We start from the raw sequence: 27,008 nt of genomic DNA, 5'->3' as shown, positions 1-27,008 counted from the left end.
GTCCTCGCTCAGTTTGGGCAGTAATCAAACTCTTGCTTGTTGTACCCGCAAAATGTCCAGAGGTGAATACATAGAACAGATCAAAGGAGAGCTGCCTTGCAGGCCTCAAGAGAGGGAACTGGGACCCTGGCTCCCTGCACCTCGTGGTCTGTTTGCTAGCGACCCCTCCCAGGAAGCCAGGCCCTCTGGGACAGATACCCTAAGGTTCCTCACAGCTGTGGTTTCCCAGCACATCTAAGATTCCAGTTCTGAACTTCTCTACCAATTATTGTATCTTTACTAAATGGTGACTCATTTCTCCAAGTGTTTACACGGTGCACTCTTCAGAACAACCCTCTGGGATAAGAACTATCATCCCTGTGTTGCAGATGGGGCCATCGGGGCATGGGGGCTTTGGGGAGCTTGCTCCAGGTCCCAGCTTGCAGAGGCAGGGCTGGATTTCAGCTGGGAATCAGGCTCCAGCGCCTGTGACTTCTGGTGTCTAGAAGCCCTCCAGCGCTGCGCCCCCCCACCCCCCACCCACCTGGGTGAGCTGCTCCTGCAGCCGGCAGCGCTCACGGTGCAGCTCGGGGAGCTGGCGCTCCAGCGCCTCCCGTGCCCGCTCCACTGCCTGCAGGGAGCCCTCCAGGCCCTGCCGCTCCACCTCCTGCTCCAGCCGCTCCTGCTGCATCCGCTCCTGCTCCTCCCAAGACGCAGCAGCCGCCTGTTCCACCTGCCGCTGCCGGCCCAGCAAGACTGCCTTCTCCTCCTCCAGCTGCGGGTCAGGTGGGGTTGAGAGCAGGGGCAAGCCCAGCCTTCATCCCGGGAGGGGGCCCACCCATCAATCACCCCCACCGGCGGGGAGGGGAGGTTCCCGAGGGCCAAGTGCAGGGCCAGAGGCCATCAGACCACTGGGGAGGAGATGCAGGGCCTGCGGACCTTCTTTTCCGCCAGACCACGAGAGAGGAGACAGATGGAGTCAAGAGACAGAACAAGACAGAGGGATGGAGGTGTCCAAGGAGAGGTGGGCTGGGCCTGGGGATGCCTCCGTGGGGTCTCTGAGGAGCGGGGCTCGGGGGCGAGGCAGGAGGGCCCGCCGGACCACGACGTACCTGGGCGACGAGGCGGTTCAGAGCCAGCTTGTCCTGCGCCAGACCCTCGTTCAGGGCGCTCAGCTTGGACAAGGCGTCCCGCAGAGAGGCCTCCTCCGCCCTCAGCTTGGTCATGGACAGCTCGAGTGCCACGCGGCCGGCCTCTGCCTGCAGGGTTGGGACCAGTGGCCAGACAGTCAGGCACAGAGATGGGGGAAGAGACTCGAGGGACATGGAGATGAGGAATGATGAGGAGAAAGGCAGAGAGATGGGTGGGGGAGTGGAGGGGGAGACAAGGCCTTCAGACAGGGTGGGGACCTGAGGAGAGAGACACAACACGAGCCGGAAAGAATCCCTGCAGACGGTCTGCTGCCCGCGCAGAGCTGCGCAAGGGCCGACGAAGCTGGCTCCTGCCACGGGGCACGCCCGAGGTCAGAGGGTACCAGAGTGGCATCGCGGGTGGGCCTGCTCAGGGCCTAGACCACAGGGAGCAGGACACACAGCAACCAAGAACTGTGCCCCCGGCCCTCACAGACCCCAGGACCTGTGCCCAGAGGTGGGGCTGGACGCCCTGAGCCACAGGCCCTGCCCCAGAAGCATCTAGAAAAGCAGAGGTATGACCAGGCCTGGAGGGCAGTTCACTTATGGCCGGGATCAGAGGTCCATTTATGGTCCAGGTCAGAGGTCAGCCTGAGTCCAGGAGGAGGGGGTCAGTCTGTGGCCAGAGGGAGGAGGCCTGGGGCCCAGGGCAGAGGGGTGCTTGTGGCAGGGTGGCAAATGGGGACCCACCTTGGCCAGCGCCTCGGCCACCTCGGCCTTCTCAGCCTGCAGCATGTCCCGCTGCAGCGTGGCACTGCTCAGCGCCTCCCGCACCTCCACCAGCTCCTTCGCCAGCCCTGAACGAATCCCGTCCAGCTGCTCTAGCTGTCTGTGGCTGTGGGACAGAGGGCAGGGGGGTGCCCCAGGTCACTCCCCTCAGCCTCCCACAGCCAGGCATGCTGGAGCAGCGAGGGCCAGGCCCAAGGCAGGAGCCTCACCCACAGGGCAGCCAAGCCCACAGTGGCTCTGAACCTCAGTTTTCACATCTGCAAAATGGGGTAACACCCACCTCATGAAGTTGTTAAAAGGACATGTGTCCTATTGTAACCTGACATACATCCCCAAGGGCCTTCAGAAACAAGGATAATATCCACTGCCACAACGTACTAAACATCACTGTTACTTATGCCTCAGAGAAATAAATGAACAGTACAGTGATTAAGAGGTTAACTCTGAAGCCCCAGTGACTGGGTTCAAATCCTGGCTCTTCTATTAACTAGCTGTGTGACTTTGGGCAAGTTAAATGACCTATCTGTGCTTCAGTTTCACTGTTGATAAGATGGAGCTAATAACATCCCCTATATCACAGAGTTATTATGAAGGTGAAATAAGAGAATCTAAATGCTTAAAATGGCGTCTGGTACTTTGTAATGTTAGTATTAGTCTTATTATTATAATTTTAAATTTTAAAATAATATTAATATTATTAAAATAATAGTTACATATAAAATGTTACATTTTAATTAAATAATAGGGATGACAGAGGATGAGATGGTTGGATGGCATCACCAACTCAATGGACCTGAGTTTGGGTAAACTCTGGGAGTTGGTGATGGACAGGGAGGCCTGGCGTGCTGCAGTTCATGGGGTTGCAGAGTCGGACATGACTGAGTGACTGAACTGAACTGAATGTTATATATTACTTTATATTATATATGAAGTTATATATAACTGTTATATTAATGTTACATATAAATGTTATGCATATAGTTAATATAACTACAAGGAAGCCTGGCATGCTGCAGTCCATGGGGTTGCAAAGAGTCAGACACTTGGCTGACCGAACAACAAAGTAACTCCTGTTTTATTAGTTATTATCATCATCCACACTCTACCTCCTACCAGCTCTCTGATCTCTGGGAGACGACTCTACCTGCCCGAGCCCCCGCTTCCTGTAGGGTCTGGCTAGAAGACCCTACAGCAGAGGGGTGCAGGGAGGAGATCCAGCACACAGTCAATGCTCCCGAGCCCCCAGGGACAGCCAGGGCCCCGGGGCCCAGCCGAGCGGCCCTGGCAGAGAGCCAGAAGCGACTCGCCTGCGCGCGAGCTCCCGGCGTGTCCTCGTGTGGTCCTGCACTGTGTCCTCCCGCTCTTCCTCCAGCTGGTCCCGCTGGCGCCGCAGCTCCTCCTGGGCCGCCTGCAGCTTCTCCCACTCCTGCCGTAGCTCCTCGGCCTGCTGCTTGGCCGCCTGCAGGCTGTGGGCCAGGCTGTCCTTCTCCCTGCAGGATGAAAGGAAGGGGAGCTGGAGGGGTTGCCAGGGCCCCTTCCACCGGGGAGGATGGCCACGCTACTGTCCTAGCCAGGAGCCACAGACTGCTGCCTTCAGAGGTCCATGCCTCCAGGAAGCGCTCCTGCCCCTGCACGTGGCCCACTCATCTCATCCATGTCTCCCTGGAGCTGACTCTTTCCAGTAAAGAGAATCCAGACGTCCTTCTCCCCCATCCAGCCCACTTGGAGGCCCAGAGGAATGGGTGGAAGCCTTGCCATTGGGTGAAAAGGCCAGGCCAGGCTCCTGAGACATGTGGACACTGTTGCCACCAGCTCTGCTAGTCCACCTAGCCAGGAAAGGCCCCCTTACAGCACCCATGCCCTTTAATTCTGGGAGGCCCAACAGAGCTGGGTGTGTCCAGATCCCACAGGGTCTGCTGCCCAGGCCAGCAGCACGTGGTAGCCAGGGCAAGGGAGGGAAGAGCCTCCTTCCAAGACTGGAGTTTCTGGTTTAGAGCTGATGGCTGTCATATCCTCCAGTGTCAACTCCCCTTTGCTCAAAATGGCAACCTGTAAATACACTAGGTACGAAGGCTCATAGTAGGCAGATGAAAACATAACAATGTGAAATTAAGAAAAACAGAATGCAAAATGAAGCACTTCCTAAGAATACAACTACATAAAAGCACCGAAGGCATGGGAAGCACTGGTTTTGCTATCAGATGGACCAGGATCCCATCTCCTACCCCAGCGACACTGCTGTGTGACCTTGGGCAAGTCTCTCAACCTCAAGACAGTAATGGTGAACTGCATGGGTTTGACAGGAAGACTGAGACTATACACATGAAGGACTTGCAATGAGCCTGGCACACAGGTGTACAGGGGACGTTTGCAAACTGTCAGGAAACACAACAGAAAGCATAGCCAAGACATTAACAGGGTCAAGATGGGTGGGGGGGAGGGCTGTGAAGAGGTTTCCCCTTTTTATTTTCCTCCATTTTCAACCTTTTTATTATGAAGTTACATTTAAAAAGAAAAAAAAAACAACCAAGAACAAAAAATCAAAAAGAACAGGCAACCAAGAATGGATAATTTCTTGTCTCTGAAATCCCCAAGAAACAGAGTCTAGAATGACACTGCCAATACGGCTCTCGGGGCTGATGGAAATGTTTCATAGTCACAGGCGCACTTGAAACGAGGCTAATCCAACTGCGGGGCTGAATGTTTACTTTTGTAAATGTTGAGTATTTGAACAGACACACATGGCCAGTTACGACCATATTAATGCAAATCCAGCACACACAGGCTAACTCATCCCCAGGGCTGGGCGCCCCACCTCTGGCCCCCGGCACCTGTTCAGGAGGTCGACAGCGCTGCGCAGGCGCTGGGCTTCCCGCTGCGCGTCCTCCCGGGCCCGGGCGGCCCCGTCGGTCTCCTCCCGCAGACGCTGCAGCTGCTCCTCCAGGGCACGGCGCTCACCCTCACTGTCACTAAGCTGCTTCCGCAGGGTGCCCAGCAAGTCCTGGCTGGCCTCATAGCGCCCCCGCATGTCCTGCGGCAGAATCACTGAGTCCAGGGAAGCCCTTGCTCTCGGCAGGATGTACACCAGCCTGTGCTGGGACCCAGACCTGTGTCCATCCCTGGGCGGCAAAGTGGAGCGAAGCCCATAGACTCAGTTTCCACTCCCCTCCACGGGGCCCTCCCACCCTTCTGACACCTCTGCCAGGTCTCTGAACCTCCACCTCCTGGGGCCCCAGGCAACTCCTACCCAAGTCTGCCAAACACCAAGCACACTTCTTTCCCCACCCCGCGTCTGACGCCCTCACCCAAGGCTCTCTGGCTTGGTCTATGTGGGCACTCGTCTTCCCCTCTACACCAGGACTCTAGCTCCACCCCAGGCTCCACCCCCAGCAGCTCAAGCCCCTCCCATACCAGGACTCTAGCTCCCCCCAGGCTCCGCCCCCAGCGGCTCAAGTCCCTCCCACACCAGGACTCTAGCCCCCCCAGGCTCCGCCCCCAGCGGCTCAAGCCCCTCCCACACCAGGACTCTAGCTTCCCCAGGCTCCGCCCCCAGCAGCTCAAGCCCCTCCCACACCAGGACTCTAGCTCCCCCCAGGCTCCTCTCCCAGCGGCTCAAGCCCCTCCCATACTGGGACTCTAGCTCCCCCCCAGGCTCTGCCCCCAGCAGCTCAAGCCCCTCCCACTCCAGACGCAGAGAGCTCGGCCACCTCGGAGTCCTGGCTGTCTGCCCTCTCCCCAGGCTCTGGCTCTCCCTAGGGTTCCCTAGGGTGCTCAGGCTCAACCCACGGAGGCCCCAGGCCCGCCCCCGGGCTGGAGCCCCAGCGGAGGACGCTCAAGCCCCGTCCCACCTGGACCTGCAGCTGGCGCTTGTGCAGGGCCGAGTGGATGAGGGCCAGCGTGGAGGAGTCCGAGCAGGCGGGGGACGGGCCTCGGCGCGGGGAGCGGCCGCGACCAGGCGAGGGCCGCCTCGGCGGGGACGGAGTCCGGGCCCCCGAGAGCCCCCTCAGGCTGCCGTCCGAGGCATCCGCTGTGCGCTCAGAGCCACTTAACTGGACGCCGCTGTCCGTGTCCGACAGGACGGCCTGGGGGCGGGTCAGAGAGTGGGAGAGGGGAGCTGCGCGGTTAGTGGGGCGCAGCGTGGCCACTGGAGTCCTGGCATCCAGCTTCACCCCAGACTCCGCAGCACACCCTAGGCCCCCTCCCCAAATGGCTTCCTGATCACAGCCCTCAGCCCACCGGGACGCCTTCCATTTACTGGGAAGACACCACAGAGCCTTTCTCAGATGGGCAGGGAACAGGCAGTGCCTCCTCTCCTGGGCAGAGTTTTAGCTGAGCTATTTATTAATAGAAGGGGTGTTAAACAGCAGGGAGGGCTCCAGCACCCTCAACAGCTTGCAGTTCAGCTCAAGGCCACCAAGGGATGAGGTGGTCCAGGACCACCTGCCCTGGCCCTGCCCAGGCCCCCACCAGTGCTGGCCTGGCTCCAACCTGTGCCATGTCCCTCAGGGTCTGCTGCAGCCCCTCTCCTTCCTCTGTCTCCAGGGCTGCCTGCTCCTGGAGCCGCAGGGATTCCTGGAGTGGTGTTGGGGAGACAAAGAAAGAGTGGTCAGGGTCTCTGCCCTAGTCAGAAACTCCACGGTCTCCCTACCCGGACCACTGCCTATCAGGGCGCCTCGAAGGCCATGCCCAGAGGCCAACGGCTTGGGAGACCCCACAGCGGCACCAGCGCCCTCACTGAACTGACCAGGCCCCGACAGGTACAGTGTCTGCCCCAGACCACACAGCCTATTGGAAGAGAGCTGGACATGGAATCCAGGCTAGACCTCACACAGGATGACCAACCCAGGCAGTACCCATGAGGGGTGTCCCTCTGGTGGGGAGGCAGCTGAGTTCCAACAGAAAGAGCCCTGGGCTAGCAGGGCACAGGCATGAGTTCCAGTCCTGACTCGCCAGCATCATGGCTCTGAGACTCTGAACAAGTATTTTCTCTTGGGCCTCAGCTTCCTCTTCTGTATAATGGGGATCATGCTACAGAACAGCTGAGAGGATGAAATGGGATAAAGGAAGTGAATGTGCTAACCACTACGGCTGGCACATACTAGGTGCTCACATTAGAGCTGGCACACACTAGGTGCTCAGTTAATGAGGGGAGACGCTGATTCTGAGTGGGATGCCCAAGCAACCCAGCCCTCAGCCTGTGTCCAGTCCCTCCCGTCCCACCCCGCGTCTCACCAGGGCCTCAAGCTTCTCACTGAGGGCTTTGTTGAGCTGGTCCTTCTCCAGATTCTGGTCCTGAAGGCGCTCTACTGTGAGAGCCAACTCAGTCACTCTGGAGGTGGGGGAGCCACACAGGTGAACGGGAGACCCACCCAGCTTCTCCTCAAACCCCCAGCTCCCCCAAACCTGAGGCAGGGACACTAGGGTTTGCCTCCCTTGCTGTGTGACCTGGAGCAAGTGTGTCTCCTCTCTGGGCTGCAGACTTCTCATCTCGGAATGAGAATGAGGTGCCAGGCACTTTATCTCACGGCGAAGCACTCTGGGACCTGCCTAGATCTCAGGAGTAGAGTGCTGCTGGGCGCCAAGCCACTCATCATGTCTGACTGTTTGCGATCCTGTGGACTGTAGTCCACCAGGCTCCTCTGTCCATGGGATTCTCCAAGCAAGAAGACTGGAGTGGGTCCCATGCCCTCCTCCAGGAGGAGGAGGGATCTTCCTGGTCAGGGCATCTCCCTGACCCAGTGATCGAACCCGCCTCTCTTACATCTCCTGCACTGGCAGATGGGTTCTTTACCACTGGGAGCAGAGGCTGAACTGCAAACATGAAATTCAACCTGGGGCAAGAGCCCTCTGAACCTCCGTCTTCCCCTCTGCCAAACGGAGGGCCTGGGGAGACTGGCCAAGCGCACACAGGGGAAGGGCCCATCACTGGTGAACAGACACCCCTCCGCCCCAGACCCCCGGCCGTCCGCTCCAGTGAGGCCTGCCTCAAGCGGTGCCTCCGGGAACCCACCTGGCACTGAGGCTGGCCTTGTCGAGGTTGCTCTGCAGCTGCTGCCGGGCCAGCTCCTGCTCCTGCAGCTGCTTGCTCCGCAGCTGCTCCTCCAGCAGGGCCTGCTTCTCCAGGGCCGCCTCAGCCTGGCTCTCGGCCAGCCGCAGCCCCGCGCTCAGCCCCAGGCCCGCCTCCTGGATGGCTCGTGAGGTGCGGGCCAGCTCCCCTCCCAGCTGCAGCAGGTCCCTGGTGGAGAGGACACAGAACGGGGGTCGGATGAGGGGGGGTGGACTTCCAAGTGTAAATTATAATGACAACGGGGGCTTCCCTGGTGGCTCAGTGGTAAAGAATCCTGCCAATGCAGGAGACATGGGTTCGATCCCTGATCTGGGAAGATCCCATGTGCCGTGGAAAAACTAAGCCCAGGAGCTGCAACCACTGAAGCCCAAGCGCCCAAGAGCCCGTGCTCTGCAACCAGAAAAGCCACCGCATGAGAAGCCCACGCGCCAAAATGAGGGAGTGGCCCCCACCTGCTGCAGAGAAAAGCCCTCATGGCAACTACGACCCAGCACAGCCAAAAATAAATAAATAAATATTGTTTTTCAAAAAAGCAGTGGAGGAAGCCAGGGGAGAGGGAGACATGTACAGTCTGCTGTATTTGCTTTTATCAAATGTGCCTCAGTGTCTGGGTCAAAGGTGGGAGGGGCTTGTTGCAGTACACCTTTTGAAATTTGAACCTTGGGCTTATATGAATTCTTCAAAAGCAAGGTGCTAAAATGTTAAATGCTAATTTAAAATAATACATACTTAAAATATATCAAATAGGTTAAATTCTTCCCTTTCCTGAATGAACTGTACCACTGGGTATCAAATGGTAAGAAGAGGAAGTGCCTTATTATAGAAGAATTCCAGCTAATACATGACACAGTGACAGAATGAGACCATCACGATTCTGCAATCTCTGAAGAATGTCTGGACCTTGGCAAGTGTCAAGGGCTGCCAACACACAAAAAGAGAGGCTCCTGATGGCAGGGTACACAGCATTGTGAAAAAGTTGTGTCAAAACACAACAACCCGAACCTGAATCTGATGAAGCCTTAAATCCAACATCCAATTTACAAGAAATACAGGGGACAAAGGTGTTAAAGGACACCACAGAATCCAGACTGTGGAAATCTCTGAGGACAACTGTCCCAGTTTCTGTAACAAATAAAATATTCGACTTAAAAGACAAATCAACAAATCACACTTTGTGAACATCTGTGGATCCCAATTCAAACAATTTTAAAGGCAGAAACCAAAGTAAAACCATCTGTGATACTGATGAATCAATTGGAAATCTGGATACTGAGCGAATATGAGATATCTCACCGAAAGGTCATTACTTAAACAAATGCTTAAGGCACAAAAGGAGACAGACTGGTCTGCCTGCCTCTGGGCTCTCCCCACAGCCTCACCTGCTTAAAGAGCAAGTAGGAAGGGACTTCCCCGGTGGTCCAGTTCTTAGGACTCCACGCTTCCAGTGCAGGGGGCACAGGTTTGATCCCTGGTTGAGGAACTAAGATGCTACAAGCTGTGTGTGGTGGATGTGGGCGGGGGCAGAAGGGACCTGTGAGGCTCTTTTCCAACCTGACCTCCCACTCACTTGCCTTCTGCTTCAGCTCCACTGTCTGCCACTTTCTCCCACCTCCAAGCCTTTGCTCCTGCTGTTCCCTCTCCCTGGAGGGTCCTTAGCTCTGCTAGTTAAAACTCTACCTATCCTTTGGGGTCAGTGCAAATTCCATCTTCCCTATGAAGCATTTTTCCGGCCTCCCAACCCCTTCCCTTGGGGGCTTCCCTCATAGCTCAGTTGGTAAAGAATCCGCCTGCAGTGCAGGAAACCCCGGTTCGATTCCTGGGGTCATGAAGACCTCCTGGAGAAGCGATAGGCTGCCCACTCCAGTATTCTTGGGCTTCCCTGGTGGCTCAGCTGGTAAAGAATCCACCTGCAATGCGGGAGACCTAGGTTCAATCCCTGGGTTGGGAAGATCCCCTGGAGAAGGGAAAGGCTTCCCACTCCAGTATTCTGGCCTGGGGAATTCCGTGGACTACACAGTCCATGGAGTGACAAAGAGTCAGACACAACTGAGCAACTTTTACTTTCACAATCCCTTCTATCCTTCTGAGCATCTGGGACATCCTTTCTGTTCCACTTTCATGTCACTGACCACTCACTTCCTCAATCTAGAGACTGCAAGGTCCGTTGTTTTTATTTTTCAATTTTCTGGCTGCACACAGCTTGCGGGATCTTAGTTCCCTGACCAGAGATTGAACCTGGACCCTCAGCAGTGAAAACACAGAGTCCTAACCACTGGACTGCCAGGGAATTCCCTGAAGGTTGCAAGGTCCTCGGCAGTGGACACTGAATAGTCTAGTGGACTAAAAACAGGCTGATAAACCCTGACCAGCCTCTTTCCTACGGCTCTGTGATCTGTGAACAGTCACTCTAACTCTCTGAGCCTCAATGTCCTCCCCTGACAAGTGAGGACTATTACAGTTCCTACCTCACAGGAACACTGGGGATATGAAATGAAATAAAAGGCACAAGGAGCCTAGCTAGAAGCAAATATCTAGTAAATGTTTACTAGTTACTAGTAATGACTGTGCTGTGCTTAGTCGCTCCATCGGGTCCGACTCTTATGACACCACGGACTGCAGCCTGCCAGGCTCCTCTGTCCTTGGGGATTCTCCAGGCAAGAATACTGGAGTGGACTGCCATGGCCTCCTCCAGGGTACTAGTAGTAACTAGGAAACGGTAAATTAAACACTAAAATAGTTTTTAGTTTAGTAAAATATGTTTACTAAACCAAAAAAAAATTAGTTTTTTACTAAAAATTATTAGAACTACTAAAAAAAATAATTTACTAAAAAGCAAGTTTTTAGTTTAGTAAGATATGACTATTTAGTCACAGTCAGTCAGTTTAGTAAACACATTAAGCAAATACGAAATGACTGCCCTGATCTGGTAAGAGTTAATTATCACCAGGTGCCTCTGCCTCTCCGCAGGGCAGGCACACAGCAGGCGGGTCAGGTAGGACCGAAGCCCAGCTGGGCGGAGTGATCAAAAGCAGGGCTGTTCCCGCTGCGGCCTCGCCTCCGCCAGCGCCCCCTCCGCCGCCAGCCTCACCTCTCCGTGGCCGTCTTCACCTCGCTGACCAGCCGGCGGGCCCCCACGACCTGCCTCCAGACGAGGAGCAGGCGGCTGTGCTCATGGCTGAAGTAGGCGTTGAAAGACTGGGGGACGGAAGAGTGAAGTGAGGGCCGGAGCGGCCGACCCGCGTCCCACCCATGCCCAGCATCCCGAGGGCCGCCCTGGGGGTGAGCGTGCCGTGACCAACGCCAGCTCACACGCAAGGCTGGGTCGGAGCTGCCTCGCTCACCACCCATGCCTCCCCCTGGCCCAGGGAGCCGGGTGTCAAAGCCTCCACGGGAAAGGGCAGAAGATGCCGGAGACCTCGGTCTGCATCCCAGCTGCCTGCCGCATGACCGGGCAGCAGCTCAACCTCTCTTTAGGAGGACGGAAGCACCATCCATGTGTGTTATTAAGAGGATCAGAGAAGATGCCGGCCTCTCACATAGTATGCGTTAATCAAGGCTATTGTTATGACAACCATTTTTCTCCCTAATGGGGCTTCCCTGGTGGCTCAGATCGTAAAGAATCTGCCTGCAGTGCAGGAGACCGGGGTCCCATCCTTGGCTCGGGAAGATGCCCTGGAGAAGGGGGCATGACGACCCACGTGGGTGTTCTTGCTGGAGAATCAAAGGGCTCAGCTGGCTCGAGGCCCCTCCCCTGCCAGACCAGCGAGGCCGTTTCCTGGGGTCAGGCCAGACCCCCGGGCCCCGTGGCCCCCTTGCCCACCTCGCCCTCACGCCTCCAGGCAGCCTCCCGCTGCTCCAGCTCCTGCCGGCCGCGTGCCCAGTCGCTGGTCACCTTGCGGATATCTTCCCGCAGGGCCTGGTTGGCCGAGCTCGCCTGGTCCAGCTGCTCCCGGAGCAGCGCATTCACCTGGGCCAGGCTGGCGCTCCTGGGCGGGGCAGAGGAGAGCCGGTGGGTGCCTGAGCAGAAGGCGGCTGGCCCCCGTGCGCCCCCCGCGGGCCCACCTCTGTTGCTCCTCCTCCAGGCGGACGAGGGCGCTCTCCAGGTCCTGGCTGTGCCCTGCGTCCTGGGGGTGGGGAAGCAGGGGCATCAGGCTGGGCAGGGCAGGAAGGGCCAGCCCTGCCCCCCCGGTGCCCACCCGCAGCCGTAGCTGCTCCAGCTCCGCGCATCTCTCCAGCAGCTGCTGCTCTGTCTCTGAGGTCTTCTTCTTGCACTGGAGAATCTGGGGGTGGCCGGAGAGTGGGTTAGCTGCGGGGGTTGGGGGTGGGGGGGGAAGAAGGGTGCAGGGAGCAGGGCGGTGGCCCAACCTTGGCCTGCAGCCGCTGCACCAGCTGTGCCTGCCGCTGCTGGCCCTCCTGATAGGCCTGCAGCTTGCGCCGGTAGGAGGCCTGCTCCTCCTGCAGCTGCCGCCGCAGCTCCACACTCTGCAGGGCCAGCCCCCTGGGCTCCTGGGCTTCTGGCTCCCCAGACTCCCGCCGCACAGCCTGCTCCAGCTGCAGGGAAGGGCCCCTGGTGAGAGTCCTGTGCCTCCCCGGAAGGCAGCCTCAGGCCTCTGTAGGGGGCGCCAGGCAGGACCCCGACCCACAATGCCTTGCAGGCCCAGGTGGCAAGCCCAGGACGCAGTGTGCGTGGCCAAGCATAAACACAGACGAGGCAAAGCACAGACACACAGATAGGGTGTGCACGGACTGGGTGTGCACGGACTGGGTGTGCAGGGACTGGGTGTGCACGGACTGGGTGTGCAGGGACTGGGTGTGCAGGGACTGGGTGTGCAGGGACTGGGTGTGCACAGAGTGGGTGTGCACAGACTGGGTGTGCAGGGACACATGCAGGTGGGCCCACACACGTGTGCACGCAAAGCACAAAGACGCCCCTGGGGCAAACCTTAAAGGCCCTGGGCACGCTCCAAGTCACCCAGCGCCCTGCGTGGGTAGCTAGTAGATCCACACCCCTGTCTCCCCACCCGAACCCTCAGGAAACCTCGATTTTGTTCCCCACTGTATCTTAAAATGGTGAACATGCTATCTTAGAATAGCATGCTAACAAATGAACAGCATGAGCACACGTGAATACATTCAGAGGCATCAATACACATACACATATGCGAGCTCAGAGACATGCGCACATACAACACACACAGGTCGTCTCAAACACCCCCAGGCTGACACAGACGGACTCACCCGGCTCCCACTCCCCACACACACAGTGCTCAGGTTTCTAAGAGGCGAGCACAACTGTTCTGACACACGGCGTGGCTTATGAACGGGCTCCCAGCACAGCCTGGCCCCTGGCTCCCCACTCCCCCTCACTGGGGGGACCTCCACTCCACCCCATCCCCCATGCCCAGCCTGGCCCCAAGCTCCCCGCTCCCCCTCACTGGGGGGAACCCCACTCCACCCTGTTCCCCACGCCCAGGCAGCCTGCAGCCCCTTCATCACCCGACCCTGGGGTCAGCAGCAGGACGCCTGCCGGCTCTGACCGACTCCACTAGCCCAAACCCTCTCACTCCTCCAGGCACCTGCTGGTCCCAGGGGGCCCCCAGCCTCCTCCATCCGTCCTAGAGAGGAGGAGGGAGGAGGCAGCCGAGGACAGCAGGGCTCAGAGGAGGATGGTGCCCAGAGTGGACCGACAGTGCAGGGCCGAGCCCAGAGCCTGCGAGAGGCGGGACGGGGCATCCGTTCACACGCCCACCCATGTCCGGTCCTGGGGAAGCCCACCGCAAGGACGATGACCGTCACCCACGTGGACCAGGGGCCCAGGCCAAGCCGGCCCTCCAGGCTGGAGTTAAGCAGCGCGCCAGGAGAGGCTCAGAGAGCCACCAAGCTGAGAACAACCTCGTCTCTACCCCCACCCGGGGGACAGTGCTGGGACAGGGCGACTGTGCCCATGGAGGCCGCGTGGCAGCTGCAGCTCATTTGGGGGAACTCGGTCTGAGGGTGCGGGAGCAGGCGATATGCAGGGGGTCTCTCTCTGCCTGGAGGGTGGGCAGCAAGCCTGTGGCCAGCATCTGCGTGGAGCCCACCCAAGTCAGGTGAAGGGCAGAGCGCCTGCGTGCTGGCCGCGGCACCGAGATGCTGTGTGCGTCGAGCACCAGTGCAGGTGCGTCCTGGACGTGGGTGGGGTGTTTTGTCGTTTGTCTCCATGTGTGACCCTGTGTGTCTGTGGCTGGGCCTTCATGGGGAGCTGGGGGAGCTGGCGCCTATGGTCCAAGGCGCACACTGTGGTGAAGTAGATGGGTGCATCTGCGCGTGTGCCCGTGTGTCCATGCACTTGTACGCCTGTGTGCACAGTCGTACGAGGGTGGGTCTGCGTGCCTCTGTGCACACCTGTGTCTGGCTGTAGATGACCAGCCAGTGTTGGGCTGTCTGCAGTGTGGGCACACCAGATACGCCACGGTGTGTGGCTGTGCGTGCGGTGGGATGGTGTGGTGTCTGGTGCAGCTTCTGTGGATCCGAGTGTATCCTCTTGGTGGGTTGTGTTGGTGTGTGTATATAGAAGGGCTTCCCAGACGGCACTAGTGGTAAAGAACCCACCTATCAGTACAGGAGATGTAAGAGACCTGGGTTCGACCCCTGGGTTGGAAAGATCCCCTGGAGGAGGGCAGGGTAACCCCTCCAGTATTCTTGCCTGGAGACTCCATGGACAGAGGAGCCTGGTGGCCTGCGGTCCACGGGGTCGGCAAGCGTCAGACACGACTGAAGCAACTTGCACCACGTGCGTGTAGAAAGGGCCTGTCGTGGCCTCGGCGTGTGCCTCGCACAGCTGTGCGAACCAGGCACTGTCCGTCTCTCTGGTCTAGAGGGGTCCTGCCACTGCCGGTGCTCCGCTGCTTCCCAGGGCTCACAGCCAGACCCCTGCCCCTCCGGGCACACCCCACCCCTTTCCACAGACTCTGCCCCTCACAAAACAGCCTTTCAATTTCACTCATAAGTCAAAATGGAAGGAGGCTGCTCCCAAGCCAAGGATGAAAGAAGTTTACTGTCTCCCCTAGCAACCCCCGCCCCACTGCTTGCTGCTCCGTTCACCGGGTCCAGGTTACCATGGACACTGCGCTAGCAGGGCTGGCCCGACACCTGCTCCTCAGGGACGGGAGAGTGGGGGCCTCACAGGGACCTGAGGGGTCACCGCCTCAGCCTCCCCACACGCAGCTGCAGGATACAGACCACGACCTCAGCTCCACCCCTCCTTGAGGTGCTGTGGGGCTAAAGGGGTCCAAACAACCTCAAACCAGGCCATGTGCGCAGAGAGGGAGGATGCCCCAGGGCCACGGCGCCCAGACCAGCAGCTCAGCCCAGCTCTACCAGCGGCCTTGGCCCCGCAATGCCCTCCCTGGGCCTGTCTCCCCACCTCTGATGAGGTGATCTCTAGGCTCTGATGTTCCTTGGGGACCCACCCCCAGGACAGGCCTCAAAGTCATCCTCATCTAACCAGGTGGGGCCCATGCACACCATCGCAGACAGGGGACAGTCTCATGCTAGGCTCCCTCCGCACGCTATCCCAGCCACAGGCGGGAGCTTTCTAGACTAACGCAGCCCCCCAGCTGCGTCCTCCCAGGAAAGGGAGCGGCCCCCTCCACCTCTTCTTCCCTTCCCCTCCCAGCTGGGGTGGGGGGGCTGTGCTAGCCTCACTGTCGGTTAGAAGCTGGCATTTAAGAGGCAGCACCCCCCCACCCGGCCCGACACTGTGCCAAGAGCCCCAAGATGACTGGCCTCAATGGGGAGGGGCTGGCTCGGCCGCCACCAACAATGTGCACTAGTCCAGCCTGCCCCCCACACCCCCTGCAAACTCTGGGAAAACGAGCCCCGCCCTGTGCCCAGCACCAGGGGCCACTGCAGGCCCCCCTGCCCTGCTTCTCTGCAAGTCCCAACAAGTCTTATCCCGGCGGGCGGATGCCAGGACACGGGCACAGCCCACACCCACAGGGAGACACAGCTCCCTCCTCCCTCCGCAGGGTTACAAGCCCTCGTGTAGACAGGCCCAGCTCAGTGAGTCCTGGGCAACCCTGGCTCTGCCAGTCCTGCTCAGGGGACCCTGGGCCAGCTTCAATCTGCAGGCTTCAGCCTTCCGCTTGCAGTAACAGGGGGTCACGTCTGAGGTCCTTCCCATTTTCCCAGGACCAGCTGCCCCCTGGAACTCCCAGCCCAGTTGCCTCTTCCCATCCCCAGGAAACAGAGCCACAGTGCAGAGCCCTGGGCTGTGTGAGTCTGAGCCTCGGGGAGCGCCTCTGTTACGTGAGCATCTTAACGGTCCCAACCTTGGTATCTTAAATGTAAACCTCCCAGCACACTCTTGGCACACAGCGGGGCCTCAAACACTAACAGATACTATTATGTGTTATTGCATTACCACCCACACACCCCCTCCCGCGGGCACACACGCTCCCTCCCTCATGCAGCTCTCTCACCAACCTGCAGCCACCATCAATGCCCCAGGGTCGCCTGCCCCGAGCCTGGCGGCCTAAAGGAGACAACGCACTAAGAACAACCTGCGCCCAGCACACCGACCTCCTGCCCCGGCCCCACGGCACAGGCCCCCGGACACAAACCCTGTCTGGACTTGGACGCAGGCCCGGCTACCCCTTCCTTCCTTGGCGGGGCCTCATCTGGGAGAGCAGGGCAGGTCTGTGCCCACCCCAGCCTGCTGGGTGGACCCCAAGGCCCAGGTACATGGGGGCACAGGGCGATGCCCAGAGATTCAAGGAGCGGTGGGGGACTCTCGAGGGTCCTGTTCTCCGCCTCCCCCACCCCCAAGCATGCCAGGGACAGCTGGGGATGAAACACCCAGGCTCCTGGAGCTTCATCCCCTCGTCCCATCCATTCCTCGCAGCTCCATGTCGTCACTGTCCCCACTGCGGGCAGCAGGCGTGCAGAGTGGAGGGACATGTTCAAGGCCACTCGAGGGGGCCGAGTTGCAACTTGAACACAGGCCGCCTGGCTCCAGGGCCCACCTTCCCCATCCGGAGCCCCGAGCCCCGCAGCACCCACCCTCTCGCTGACCGCGCTGTACTTGATGGCCAGCTCGTCGCGCTCGGCCCGGCTCTGGGCCAGCAGGTCCTCCACACGGGACAGCTCCTGCTGCAGCAGCTGGTTCTCCTCCTGCAGTGACAGCATGGAGGCCATCTCGGGGGCTGGGCCTGCAGAAGGACAGCGGGCACACGACTGGCCTCCACCTGTGTCCAGAGGGACCGCCTCCCCCAACAGGTGCCCCACCCATCCCTGGAGGCAGGAAGACAGATGGGGTCCCCGAGGGGAGCTGCAGCTGAGGGGGGCCTTTCCCAGACTCTCAAAGCACACAGGAGGTTGTGGGGGCCGCCCTCCAGGGGCATGGGGGCCCATGAGCATTCCTGCCCAGGTGGAGAACGGGCACTGCCAACCCAGGCCATCTACAGAGCCCTGAGCTAAGCTGAGCTGCCTTCTCCCTGTTGTCTTGGATTCACCCAGCTCACCCCTTCCCTGGGAGAGAACGTGGTGTTTGCGGTTTAAGTCTTCGCAGCAGGCTGCCTGCAAGCAAGGAGGGGATGCTCAGCCCCGCCTTCTCACAGCAGCACATGGAGACAAGTCTAGGCAAATGCCACCTCCAAGCCTCCATTTTCTCATCTGTAAAATGGGACCCTCCATCTGGGGTCTGTGCCTGCCTCACAGTGAGGATTCAAGAAGGGAAGCTGCAGTCCTTACAGCTGTCACGACTGTGGAGAGGACGTGGGAAACCGGGGACGCAGGAGTGTCTGGGGCGGGCCGGGGCAGGGAGCGGTACCTGCGCTCTCAGCCTGGGAGAGGCTGCGGGTGACGATCTCCCTGATGCGGGCAGGCAGGCCGGCGGGCCGCGAGTCCTGGGCCGGGCCCCTCCCGTTCAGGCCCGCCTCTAGGCCCGACCCCAGGAGGCTCCTCTCCAGAGTCTGCGGGGAAAGCGGGAGGGTCTGATACCCGGGGCTCCCTGGTGTGGGTGGCAAAGAAACAAAGTGCTTCCACCCGAGACATGGGTGCCTAGGAGGCGCTCAGGACACCCCCACCTGGAAGGAAGCTTGGGCGTCAGACTGGCACGAAGCCCAACGGGAGGACACGCTGCGCGCCCTGCCCTGGGAAGGAGGCCCCCGGGGGCCCCTCACAGACCCCGCCTCGGGCAGGCGGGGTGCTGGGGGCTCCCGCCCGAGAGGGGTGAGGACCCCACAGTGCTAGCAGGGATCACCCCAACCCTAAAACCTGGAAATGGGGACTCCCCTTCACTCGAGGGGCCCTGGACAGAGGCCCGGAACTGAACCCCAGAACCCCTCCGCCCCCACCCTGGGCGAGAGCTGCAAGCGGGGGCCCCCCGGCGTACCCACGCCGGCACCCCGAGACGCGCCGCCCTTCACCCTCTCCGGCGAGGCTCCGCGCCCCTGTCCTGCACGGGGCACAGCCCCGGACCCACCTGGATAACCACCTCCAACGACTGCTCCAGCCCCAAGCTCATGGGGGGCGGCCCTGGGCACCCTCTCCAGGCCTCTGCTAGGGTCCCAGAGACCAACCCAGACTCCCCCACAGCCAGACCGCCGGCGGAGCGTCGGGCAGATTAGGCTTAAATCCGGCGGGCCCCACGTGATCACGGGGTGGGCGGGGCCGGGGAGGGGAAAGGAGGGTGGGGGAGGGGAGCCTGTTGGAGGAGGACGGAGAAGGGGTGAAGTGGCAAGGGGAGGAGGTGGAGGAGAAGGGGAGGAAGGAGTGGGAAACGGAGGGAAGGGTGGGGAGGGGGAGGGCGTGGCGGAGAAGACCCTCCCCAATACACACGCATGCACACCCTCTCCAGCTGCTGGGTCCACACACACATCCAGGCGGCGGGAAAGGCCAGTCTTCGAGATCATCTTTACTGACCCAGAAAAGGGGTCACACGCTTTGCTGAAAATGTGTTTACAAGGCGCTCCGACGACTTCTCACATCAGGAGCGGGCTGCGGAACTGCCCAGCGCAGGCACGGAACCGAATCCCCCTTCCCCAACTCCCGCCACCCCTCCCTCCCAGGGGAAGCGGCTCTGCCTCTCTGAGCCTCAGTCTTCCCGCACGAGGTGCAAACACTGGCACCCGTCTCGGGGCGTCGTCTGGCGGCAAAGGGCGTGTGACTGAGCGCCGGGCTTAGAGTGAACGTGTGAGCCATTACTGGTTTCCTTCATCTGAAAATCCGACCCGTAGGGTCGCTGTACCCGGGCCCTGGGGCTCCGAGCTCCACCCCCAGCCTCCCATTGCTCCTCCCCTGGGGCAAGGAGGCTGTGCGGTGCAGCGGGTAGGCTCAGCTCCGGAATCAGGGCCACAGAGGAGTCCCGCTCTGCCCCTTGTCGGCCGTGTGACCAACGAGTTACCGAGGCTCAGTTCTCTCGCGAAACTGACGGCACCGACCAGAGTCACAGCGAGCATTAAATGGGTTGCACTGCGTAAGGGTCTGACCACGGCTGGCACGTCACGGGCAGCCACCGCAAGGCGGCTGCTGTTCCCGCCGTCGCTGGCATCGCCCGTCTGGGCTCCTGCTGCCTCTTGACCCCTGGCCTCTGGGTGCTCTCTACCCTAACGCTGTGTCACATTCGCGCGGTCACTTTGAATTCTCACCTCAACCCATTTCCTGATGAGAAAAGCAGGCGCAGAGAGCTGGGGGCTCTCACCTAATCCAAACTGCCGCGCTGCAGGGAAGGGGAAGCAGCCCTAAACTCTCCACTTAAGCCAGGCAGCCTCCCAGAGGGCCTGAGGGCAAGGCAGGGGCATTTGCACTCCAAGGCTCTACCAACCTTGTCTAGGTCAGACCCAGGAATGCAGCAGGTGCCGTGTAACTGAGCCTGAAACCCTTGCCCCCAACTAGGGAATCTGCTCTGGAAATAGAAAATCAGGAATGGAAAACCAGGAACCGCCACACAGGGCCAAAAAAATAAGTGCCTCGATGTTGCCATGACAACCAAGGCCAGATTCAGGCAAAACTAGACTCAGAGGCAGGGAGCTCTCACCACAAAAACCTGGGGCTCCATCTTTCCACCTCCAGACACAGCCTTCAGGAACTCCCCCTACAGGCTGCACACCCACAGCCAGAGCAGAGAGGGGCCACAAGCTCTGCGGCCAAGCTCTGCAGCCCTGCTTGCCCAGATGGGCAGAGAGGGGGCCCAGACGCGCTTGGTGAGCTGAACTAAATCATTCCCCAGCCAGGGCCCTAGGGGATGGGGGAAGGGAGTCAGATGCCAGAACCGTTGGCCCTGCCCACAGAGTTCTCCCCGTCAGTCCTTCTGGGTTCTATCAGAGCCCAAGAAACCATATCTAAACCCTGTGTGTATGTGCACTTTCTAATGTTCGGAGCGTCCATCCAGTTCTCAAACAACAATTATCCAGAAGGCTCTGGGTATTATGGCTTTAGCATCTAACTGCCAGGATTTGGCTGTGCCTCCCCATCAGCCTGGGCCAATGACTTTGCCTCTCTGAGCCTCAAGTTTCTTCATCTGTAAAATGGGACAATAACAGTGCCTGCTTTTACCATGAGGTTTAAATAAGATGATCCATGCTTAGCTGTGTACCGGGACATGGTGTGACAGGAACTGCTATGTGTTCACCAAAAAACATTTCCAGTTCTTCTATGGGAAATGGCTAGAAGTTATTTCCCAGACTCCCTTGCCATGTAATCTAGTTCTCACTAGCAGAATTATTGATGCTTTAGAACTGTGGTGTTGGAGAAGACTCTTGAGAGTCCCTTGGACTGCAAGATCAAACCAGGCAATCCTAAAGGAAATCAACCCTGAATATTTATTGGAAGGACTGATGCTGAAGCTGAAGCTCCAATACTTTGGCCACCTGATGCGAAGAGCCAACTCATTAGAAAAGACTCTGATGTTGGGAATGATTGAAGGCAGGAGGAGAAGGGGACGACAGAGGATGAGATGCTCGGATGGCATCACCGATTCGATGGACATGAGTTTAAGCTCCGGGAGATAGTGAAGGACAGGGAAGCCTGGCGTGCTGCAGCCCATGGGGTCACAAAGAGTCGGACACAACTGAGCAACTGAATAACAACAGCAGAATTAAGACAGAACTAAAGTGTGCCACTTCAGACCTGGCCCATAAAAACCTCCCACGAGGACTTCTCTCCTTCCTTGTCCCCCAGCTAGAAGGAAATAACGCTGGGTTCCTAGAGAATGCTAGAGCCACAAGCTGGAAGGGGTCTGGGTCTGTGGGTCACCATATAGAATGCCACTTAACAGGACTTCTCATGAATGAGAAATAAACTTCTGTTGTGCTAAGCCACCGAGATTTCTGGATTTCACTATCACATCAGCTGTGCTGTGCTTAGTCACTCAGTCATGTCCGACTAGGCGACCCCATGGACTGTAGCCCGCCAGGCTCCTTTGTCCAAGGGATTTTCTAGGCAAGAACACTGGAGCGGGTTGCCATGCCCTCCGCCAGGGGTTTCTTCGCAACCCAGGGATCGAACCAGGGTTTCTCACGTTGCAGGTGGATTCTTTACTGTCTGAGCCAGCAGGGAAGCCAGGAATACTGGAGTGGGTAGCCTATCCCTTCTCCACGGGATCTTCCCGACCCAGGAATCAAACCGGGGTCTCCTGCATTGTAGGCGGATTCTCTACTAGCTGAGCCACAAGGGAAGCCCATCACATCAGCCAGAATTACCTAAATGACGCCCCACTGTTACCTAGTGAATACTGTTTGTTTGTTTTGTGGTTGCCAGCATGAGGGATCTTAGTTCACCCACCAGGGATGGAATGCCTGCCCCCTGCAGTGGAAGTGCAGAGTCCCAACCACCGGAAGGTCACGGAAGTCCTTCGTGCTGGCTGCTGGTGCTGTCATCACTAGCATCACCAGCTCCTCCCAGGACCCAGTCTAGAACCCTGCCAGGCGCACTGTAGGCCCTCAGCCATTTTGGGTGAATAAATACAGAGAAGACACCCTTTGCACTCATTCCCTCCCCACTCTTGCTTAGCCCTCTGCCCACCCTGCAAAGCTGCCGTTTGCCAGGTCCAGCTGCAGGCACTAGCCAAAAAGTCCCTCAAAGGCTACTCATGTATCTCAAATGTACCAGCTGCTCTTACCCATTATCCCTTTATTCACCAGTTGCTGGCTAGAAATTATAATAAAAATACTGAACCTACCATGAGCCAGACCCTGTGCCAAAATTTTGCACCTGTACCTTATCTGTTAAACCTTCCTGACAGCCCCAGGATGCTACTACTGTTCCACCCACTTTACAGATTACAATCAGCCTGGGTGGAGTTAAATGATTTGCTCAGAAACACTATTTTAGGAACAATCCCATGTGTTCTCCTTACTTGTTGCAAGTAATAAATCTTTCCTTTCCTCTCCGCCCCAAAAATTATTTGCTTAGTCATCCAGTTATGGATGAGTTATAAGCTGGAATCAAGATTGTTGACAAATATCAACAACCTCAGATATGCAGATGATACCACTCTAATAGCAGCAAGCGAAGAGGAACTAAAGAGCCTCTAGATGAGGGTGAAAGAGGAGAGTGAAAAAGCTGGCTTAAAACTCAATATTAAAAAAACTAAGATCATGTCATCCGATCCCATCACTTCATGGCAAATAAAGAGGAAAAGGTGAAAGCAGTGACAGATTTCCTCTTCTTGGCTCTAAAATCACTGCAGATGGTGACTGCAGCCATGAAGTAAGAAGACAACTGCTTCTCGGAAGGAAAGTTATGACCAACCTAGACAGCATATTAAGAAGCAGAGACATCACTTTGCCGACAAAGGTCAGTCTAGTCAGGTCTTTCCAGCAGTCATGCACAGATGTGAGAGTTGAACCATAAAGAAAGCTGAGCACCGAAAAATTGATGCTTTTGAACTGTGGTGTTGGAGAAGACTCTCCAGAGTCCCTTGGACAGCAAGGAGATCAAACCAGTCCATCCTAAAGGAAATCAACCCTGAATATTCATTGGAAGGACTAATGCTGAAGCTGAAGCTCCAATACTTTGGCCACCTGATGAGAACAGCCAACTCATTGGAAAAAGACCCTGATGCTGGGAAAGACTGAGGTCAGAAGGAGAAGAAGGTGACAGAGGATGAGATGGCTGGATGGCATCACCAATTCAATGGACATGAGCTTGAGCAAACTCCAGGAGACAGTGAGGCACAGGGGGCCCTGGCGTGCTATAGTCCCTGGGGTTGCAAAGGGTGGGACACGACTGAGCGACTGAGCAACACCACATCCAGCCATGAAGAGCTGAAGCCACAGCTGAGACCCACGTGTGCCTAGTTCCAGTTTTAAACAATCACACGATGGCTACCACTATGTAGTCCTTACTGCCTGCCAGTCACCACCCGAGGTTTCTGATGTGTGTTATATAAGCCACTGCCACCTCTTGCCCAGCCTGCTGAGATGGCTCCTCATGGGTGTCCCTACTTCCTCTCGTCCCCCACCCCAGTCTGTTCTCACACATCCCTCTTCTGTTCAACCCCCACTCCAGCTATCACGCTCAGAATAAAATTCAAAGTCCTACAACGCCCACAAGGCCCGCTCGATCCAGCCCTGGTCCACCTCTCCACCTCATCTCTCCTCTCCCCCAGGGCACTCCTCTCCAGCCTTGCTGGCCTTCCTGATTCCCAAACACACCAAGCACGCTGCACCTCAGGACCTTTGCACCTGTCACCTTCTCTGCTTGGAATGCTCTTCCCCTTTCCTTTCAGGGCCGACTCCTGCTTCTCAACCAGACCTCGGCCAAAAATGTCACGCTATGAGAGTGTGAACCCTGATCTTCCAGCCATAGCAGTTCCTGCCAGTAGCGGTTCACTGCTTTTTTGTTTTTTTCCTATAGTATGCTTGTCATTCTGCTCCAAGGGCAGGAACCAAGTCGGCCTTGCTTACCGCTGTCTCTGCAGAGCTTAAGGCCCCAAACACCATAAACACTTGTTGAGTGAGTGAAGGAATGCTAGGAGACAAGTAGTAATATAGGAAACTAAATGAAAAAGAAAAAAATTGAAAGGAAAAGAAAATTTCCCTGGGTTTGTTGGGGGTCACATAGGGCAAGTCTTGGCCTGTGTATTCTCCACAGAGGATCCCACAAGGACCCAGGAAACACATATCCAACACTGGCTACATCTCAGGAGCCCCAAGTTAAAAACCCGGCCAAGTCCCCCACAGCGGAGTCCCGGGTGGGAGGGGTACCTAGTCCCCAAGGGCTGACCCAGGGCTTGAGAGAAAGACAGTGAGGAGTCAAAGAAACCTCCAAGATCCAAGGTTTCTGACTCCTGAGGTCTTTCCTGAGGAGCCTGCCCTGGCCTTAGCCTCCGCTCTGATAGGGCCACAGGATTTGGTTGGTAAACACCTGCTGTGAGCTTAGCTAAGGAAAACAGGAAATCTCAGATGAGAACAGATGGTACCCTACTGTCGCTTCCCTCCAACTGTCTGCCAATCCCCTGGATAAGTGGAGGTCCCAGAGGGAGCTGGGGAGACTGGCCCCCAAGGAGGCAGACACTGGCTCAGAGTGCTGCACTCTCGTATTTGCATAAAAATCACAAGGGAGCCCGCTCACAAGGGCAACCCCAGAGATGGGGGTCTCGGGCCCCACGGTGAGAGGCCCCAGGTGGGCCCAAATCCCTACAGGGTTTGCCATCTTGGGGAACTCAGTGGACCGCGCTGGGCCTCAGTCTCCTCACGGGCAAAAGGGGGCTTCTTGCCACTTCGCAGGCTGCACTGAAACAAAATCCAAGCATGGGGGGCAGGGCCGGCGCCTGGCCCACCGGAAGCGCAAAAAGGGATGCCTGCTGGTGGCCGAGTTGGGAAAGGCCTGCCCAACCGCGCGCGAGGCGACGCCCCGACGGAGAGGCGTCCGTCTGGAGGCCCAGGCGAGCCCCCGCCTCCTCCCGCCCATCCTAGGCCGCGGGGATAGGGCGGGGTTTGGAGACGGACGGCGGGCAGGACGTCCGCAGAGGCCATGGGCGCTCTCCGCCAGCGGCGGGCCGGGCAGCGCGAGGGGCGGCACCCGCCCTGAGGCCCCTAGGCCCCCGGACCGCGGCTCCGGCCCGCCTCCGCGCGAGCCCGCCTCCCCGCCTCCGCGCGCGCCCGCGACCCGCCCCACCCGCGGCCGCCGCCCGCCGCGCGCGCCCGAGCCCCTGGCCCACGGCAGCGCGCGCCGCCGGCTTCCTACCTTCGCGCGCCAACGCCGCTGCCGCGCCGACCGAGCGAGCCGCGCCGGGGGGCGGGGTCAAGGCGGGACCAGAGGTGGGCGGGGCAATGGCGGGTCGGAGGGCGGGGCCAGAGGCGGGGTCGAGAGGGGCCGGCGCCCAACCTGCCCGCGTCCTCGCGTCGTGCCGCGTCGGGGGCGCGCCCTGGGCCCGGGGCGGGGCTGGTCGCAGGGAGCGTAAGGCGGGCTCTGATCCGGGAGCCACACTGGACGGAGGGCTTTTCCCACAGGGTTGCGTTTACTGCTCCGGACAGTAATAATCCCCAAACAGGGATTATTAGCTCCTTATGCCAAAACGGGAAATTGAAGACTAAGCCTGGACTAAGCTCAGGGCCTGGAAGCTGCAAGGTGGTACAGTCGACTTGGAAACGAGACCCAGTGGCAGTCTGGGGTTTTGTGTCCCCTTCTGTTTGGTCACTAAGTCGTGTCTGACCGTTTGTGACCCCATGACTGTAGCCCACCAGGCTCCTCAGTCCTTGGGATTCTCCAGGTAAGAATGCAGGAGTGAGTTGCCATGCCCTTGTCCAAGGGATCTTCCCGACCCTGGGATTGAACTCCCGTCTCCTGCATTGGCAAGAGGATTCTTTTCCTCTGTGCCACCTGGGAAGCCCTTGTGCCCCCTGGCCCTGCCTTCGAGGCCTTAAACTCCTAAAGTCTGGCCCCGACCCATCACCCAACCAGGCTGAGGCTGTGCCAGCCCTGCTACGCAGCCCACAGTAGCATTGGGAGTCATCAGTTACTTGACCTGTGGGGAGAATGTTTGTTTTCCTGACTGTCCTGCAGTCGCGGATGAGGCACTCTGGCCTCAGCTTGTTCGTGGGTAAAATGGCAGAAACCCACGTACTGCCCCTTCAGTCTGAGAAGCTTGGGTGCCTTCTCCACATGGAATGGAGATGAGACCATAGAGGAAAGCAGGTTTGAAACTAAACAGCGATGCATCCTGTCTTTTCTAACAGTAGGTTACATGTCCATCCTCTCAGTGGGCCTCAACTTCCCTGCATTCTTGAAGGCACTGGATCCATTTCAAAAGGGGGAGGCAGGTAGGTCTGAATCTCTAGGGTAGAGGAAGGAATGTTTTATCTGAAAAAGCATGTTTAATTTTGTGATTTTACATTTGGAAAAAAGTAAATTCCCACAAAGAAAAGCAGCAGGCCTACAGCTGATGGTTCTGTTTCCCCACCGGTAGGAGGGGATGGATGGTGGTGGTGCTCAGTTGTGTCCACCTCTTTGTGACCCTATGGCCTGTAGCCCATCAGGCTCCTCTGTCCATGGGATTTCCCAAGCAAGAACACTGGAGTGGGTAGCCATTTCCTCCTCTAGGGGATTTTCCTGACCCAGGGATCAAACCCACATCTCCTGCTCGGCAGGTGGATTCTTTACCACTTTGCTACCTGGGAAGCTCACTAAATGGTAGTTTTATCTTCGTCAAAGCCTGGGTTTTACACCTGAGAAACTACTAGGGGCTGCCAATGTGTCCTTCGGGCTCTGATACCTGGGGATGATGCAAGCAAGGCTGCGACCTGGGCCAGGCCTGAGAGCTGTGGTCCAAGATTTGGGTCAATCCCTAGGGTCTGGGATGAGGAGGGGTGTGAGGTTTGGAGAAGGGCAGTTTCCCTGTGGTGTCCCTGGCCCAGCCTGAGGAGGGCTGACTGACCTCTGCCAGTAAGGAGATGGGCCGGGCCCCCAACTTCCCCAGAGTGGCTCAGGTCTATGTCAACCTGTCCAGAATCTCCAGATTTGCTGAATCCCTACCCAGGCCCAGCCCCTTCATGGATCACAGCCTTGTCATGACAAACCTAGACAGCATATTAAAAAGAAGAGATATACTTTGCTGA

General features: G+C 58.1%; 1 protein-coding gene across 8 annotated transcripts in view; it reads right to left on the bottom strand.

Annotated features, from left to right (window-relative positions):
- CROCC (ciliary rootlet coiled-coil, rootletin) overlaps positions 1-25,237 on the bottom strand; it is a 49,669-nt gene extending 24,432 nt beyond the window's left edge. The window contains exons 1-17 of one of the 8 annotated variants that reach the window (XM_043908926.1): positions 25,138-25,237; positions 17,777-17,918; positions 17,008-17,156; positions 12,331-12,516; positions 12,162-12,245; positions 12,028-12,089; positions 11,786-11,951; positions 11,054-11,160; positions 7,909-8,133; positions 7,131-7,227; positions 6,387-6,470; positions 5,747-5,980; positions 4,730-4,929; positions 3,206-3,388; positions 1,860-2,004; positions 1,092-1,238; positions 524-754 (exon numbers count right to left, since the gene is read on the bottom strand). In XM_043908926.1, coding sequence (XP_043764861.1) covers positions 524-754; positions 1,092-1,238; positions 1,860-2,004; positions 3,206-3,388; positions 4,730-4,929; positions 5,747-5,980; positions 6,387-6,470; positions 7,131-7,227; positions 7,909-8,133; positions 11,054-11,160; positions 11,786-11,951; positions 12,028-12,089; positions 12,162-12,245; positions 12,331-12,516; positions 17,008-17,142 — 2,286 coding nt within the window. In that variant the 5' untranslated portion in view covers positions 17,143-17,156; positions 17,777-17,918; positions 25,138-25,237. Of the gene's footprint in view, positions 1-523; positions 755-1,091; positions 1,239-1,859; positions 2,005-3,205; positions 3,389-4,729; positions 4,930-5,746; positions 5,981-6,386; positions 6,471-7,130; positions 7,228-7,908; positions 8,134-11,053; positions 11,161-11,785; positions 11,952-12,027; positions 12,090-12,161; positions 12,246-12,330; positions 12,517-17,007; positions 17,157-17,776; positions 17,919-18,430; positions 20,717-25,137 lie in introns of those variants that run through there. The other 7 variants (XM_043908929.1, XM_043908923.1, XM_043908922.1 and 4 more) reach the window with 7 other exon arrangements.
- Between the last annotated feature and the right edge of the window lie 1,771 nt (positions 25,238-27,008).

This window comes from Cervus elaphus, chromosome 8, assembly GCF_910594005.1.
Source record: "Cervus elaphus chromosome 8, mCerEla1.1, whole genome shotgun sequence".
NCBI classification, from domain to species: Eukaryota; Metazoa; Chordata; class Mammalia; order Artiodactyla; family Cervidae; genus Cervus; species Cervus elaphus.
The sequence above is the reverse complement of the archived record's forward strand: the minus strand, read 5'-3'. Positions and strand labels throughout refer to the sequence as shown.